The sequence below is a fragment of the Micrasema longulum genome, unplaced genomic scaffold (assembly GCF_059751315.1).
Source record: "Micrasema longulum isolate JH-2025_06_02 unplaced genomic scaffold, ASM5975131v1 h1tg001771l, whole genome shotgun sequence".
In the NCBI taxonomy this organism is placed as follows: domain Eukaryota; kingdom Metazoa; phylum Arthropoda; class Insecta; order Trichoptera; family Brachycentridae; genus Micrasema; species Micrasema longulum.
Genome location: NW_028278946.1, coordinates 108,872 through 111,396, shown reverse-complemented (window position 1 = coordinate 111,396; position 2,525 = coordinate 108,872). Strand labels below are relative to the sequence as shown.

At 28.7% G+C, this 2,525-nt stretch overlaps 1 protein-coding gene across 1 annotated transcript; it reads left to right on the top strand.

Annotated features, from left to right (window-relative positions):
- Nucleotides 1–796: 796 nt before the first annotated feature.
- Nucleotides 797–1,920, top strand: LOC148274049 (uncharacterized). Its single transcript, XM_088237704.1, has one exon. The coding sequence runs from the start codon at nucleotides 797–799 to the stop codon at nucleotides 1,658–1,660; it is 864 nt and encodes a 287-aa protein (XP_088093830.1). The 3' UTR covers nucleotides 1,661–1,920.
- Nucleotides 1,921–2,525: the final 605 nt, after the last annotated feature.

Below are 2,525 nucleotides of genomic sequence, written 5' to 3'. Positions count from 1 at the left end.
ACATGTCCTACAACAAGTATTTGATGGACTTTATCGTGCCATGTCTTTCTCGATTTTCTAAACTGAAACCTTTATTTATGCGGGTAAAATTCATATAATTGAATCATTTCGCCTACATACTAGGCAACGCCTAAAAATTTTATTTTTTCAGTTTCTATTCTTCTTCATAGACCAGGTGGATTTATCAACAATGTTGAAGATAAAAAATATTTTCTCTCTCCTAACTTCTTTGTCATCAAATATTTAGATAAATTTTTTTTAAAAACCTGCTCTAAGGTAAGGTTCATAAACCTCAAATGCTTTAATTATATTAAAGAATTAAATATTTTTTCAATTCAGTAAATTGTTCATGATGCAATTTAAATTTTATTTTATTTAAACGTATTAATTTTTTTCCGAAATAAAGTAGTATAGTGTATATTATAATAGTGTATATATTATGATGTCAGTAATACATATTTTTGATAATTTGTGTTTCTAGCATTGGCGTTTCTTCAAAAACTGTCGTTTTGTTATTACCTGCAGATTTCTCCGTTTTAATTCATGCATATCCTTAAAAACGCAAAAATTGTGAAACTTTCATTTTGTATTATTACCCTTGATTTGTTGAATTACAAAATAAATTATAATATTTAACCAATTCTTTACATTTATAATCAACCTGGATCTCATAATATTTGTCCATTATATTTATTTTTCTTTGTTTTATATTTATTGTTTCGTTTCTGGTTTTATGTAACTGTATATTATTATTTAGCCATAATATATGTTCAAAGCACAAATCACAAATCACAAAATGTCACAAATCACACGTTCAAATTGGAAATGTGATGTGTGCAAAACCCAGGACCCAAGATCCAGAGCGTCCAGTCCACACGTGATTAATGTCAATCCTACCTCGCCCATTGCCACCGCCACCATGGAGAACATATTGAGTGAAATCAAATCACTTAGGGAAAGCAACCAACATATACTACAAGAATTTAAAAGCTTTAACAGTAATATTTCCACGGAACTGAGAGATATAAAAGCTACGCTGGAGTTTCTTACAGGTGAGTATGATCAGCTTAAATCAGATGCCACAGTGAATAAAAAAACCATAATTAAGTTGATGTCAGACAACCAGACACTTACTGCCAGTAATGAGTTACTTGTCAGGCAGGTTAACATGCTTAATCAAATTAATCGCCAATGTAATGTAGAATTACAATTGGTACCCGAAGAAAAATCCGAAAACCTCACAGAGATCATCCGCAAATTAGGCGCCGCAGTAGCATATCCAATTGACGAGGAACAAATATTGGCCTGCTACAGAGCTCCTCAGATTAACAAGGAATCCATAAGACCGAAAAGTATTATTTTCCAACTACCGAGTATTCGTACCAGGGATGGACTTTTGACCGCAGTAAGAAATTTCAACAATAAGAACAAACTCAAGAAATTAAACGCGGAACACATTGGCATAAACAATACATCTCCCATTTTTGTAATAGAGCATCTAACTAAGGAAAATAAAGACCTTCACGCTGCAACCCGGCACTCGGCTAGAGAAAAAAACTTTCGATTTACCTGGGTCAGGAATGGAAAAATTTTTCTTCGCAAAGATGAAAATTCTCCTGTTATACATATTGCCAGTAAGGAAAGTTTATCAAAACTGTAACTTGTTGGCTTTTTATTCTGTATTTTGCTCTTATTTTGTTTCTTCGTTCTCTCATTTTTTAAGCTTGAAAAACATATTATCTTGTATTTATTTTTATTTTATAAGTATCACAGATGTATCTTTTTGTAGCTATAACTTTTATCTTACAATTTTTGTATGCATATTCTTTTACATTTCTTGCTTTCATCTTATAGGTTTATTCTCTTATATTTTTAATTTGTATTTTAAAGATGGACCAGACACGTCTTTTTGTAGTTATATCCTTTATCTTAGAAACTTTATTAGCGTAGTCTTTTATATTTCTTGTTTTAATCTCACAAATTTAAGAAACATATTTTTCTTTATTTTTAACATGTATTTTAAAGGTATAACAGACATGTCTTTTTATATTTATAATATCCATATTACAAATTTTATTAGCACATTATTTTTTAATTCTTATTTTAATTTTATAAGCTTAAGAAACATTTTCTCATATATTTGTTATATTTATTTTGAAGGTATAACAGACGTGTCTTTTTGTAGTTATAACCTTTACCATGTAAGTCCTCTAAGCGTTTTGTTTTGCGTCGGTTGTCTCAATTTTATACACTTGAAAGGCGTTTTCTCTTTTACATTATATTTTTATTTTATAAATATTGCAAACATATATTTTTGTACATACAAACTTTATCTTGCATGTTTCAAAATCATTTTTTTCATTTGTATTTCTTATTTTCATTTTACAAATCTGAAAAACAAATACTCTAGTATTTTAAATTTTGATCTTTTAAATATTAAAGACACTCATATTTTTTATCTTTATTTTATAAATATTACACGCGCATATTATTTTGCTTTTAATATTTTTCTTACTACTCTTGAA

Excerpts from the sequence above, each read along its gene's own strand:
- LOC148274049 (XM_088237704.1), top strand. The coding sequence starts at position 797 with ATGTCACAAATCACACGTTCAAATTGGAAATGTGATGTGTGCAAAACC.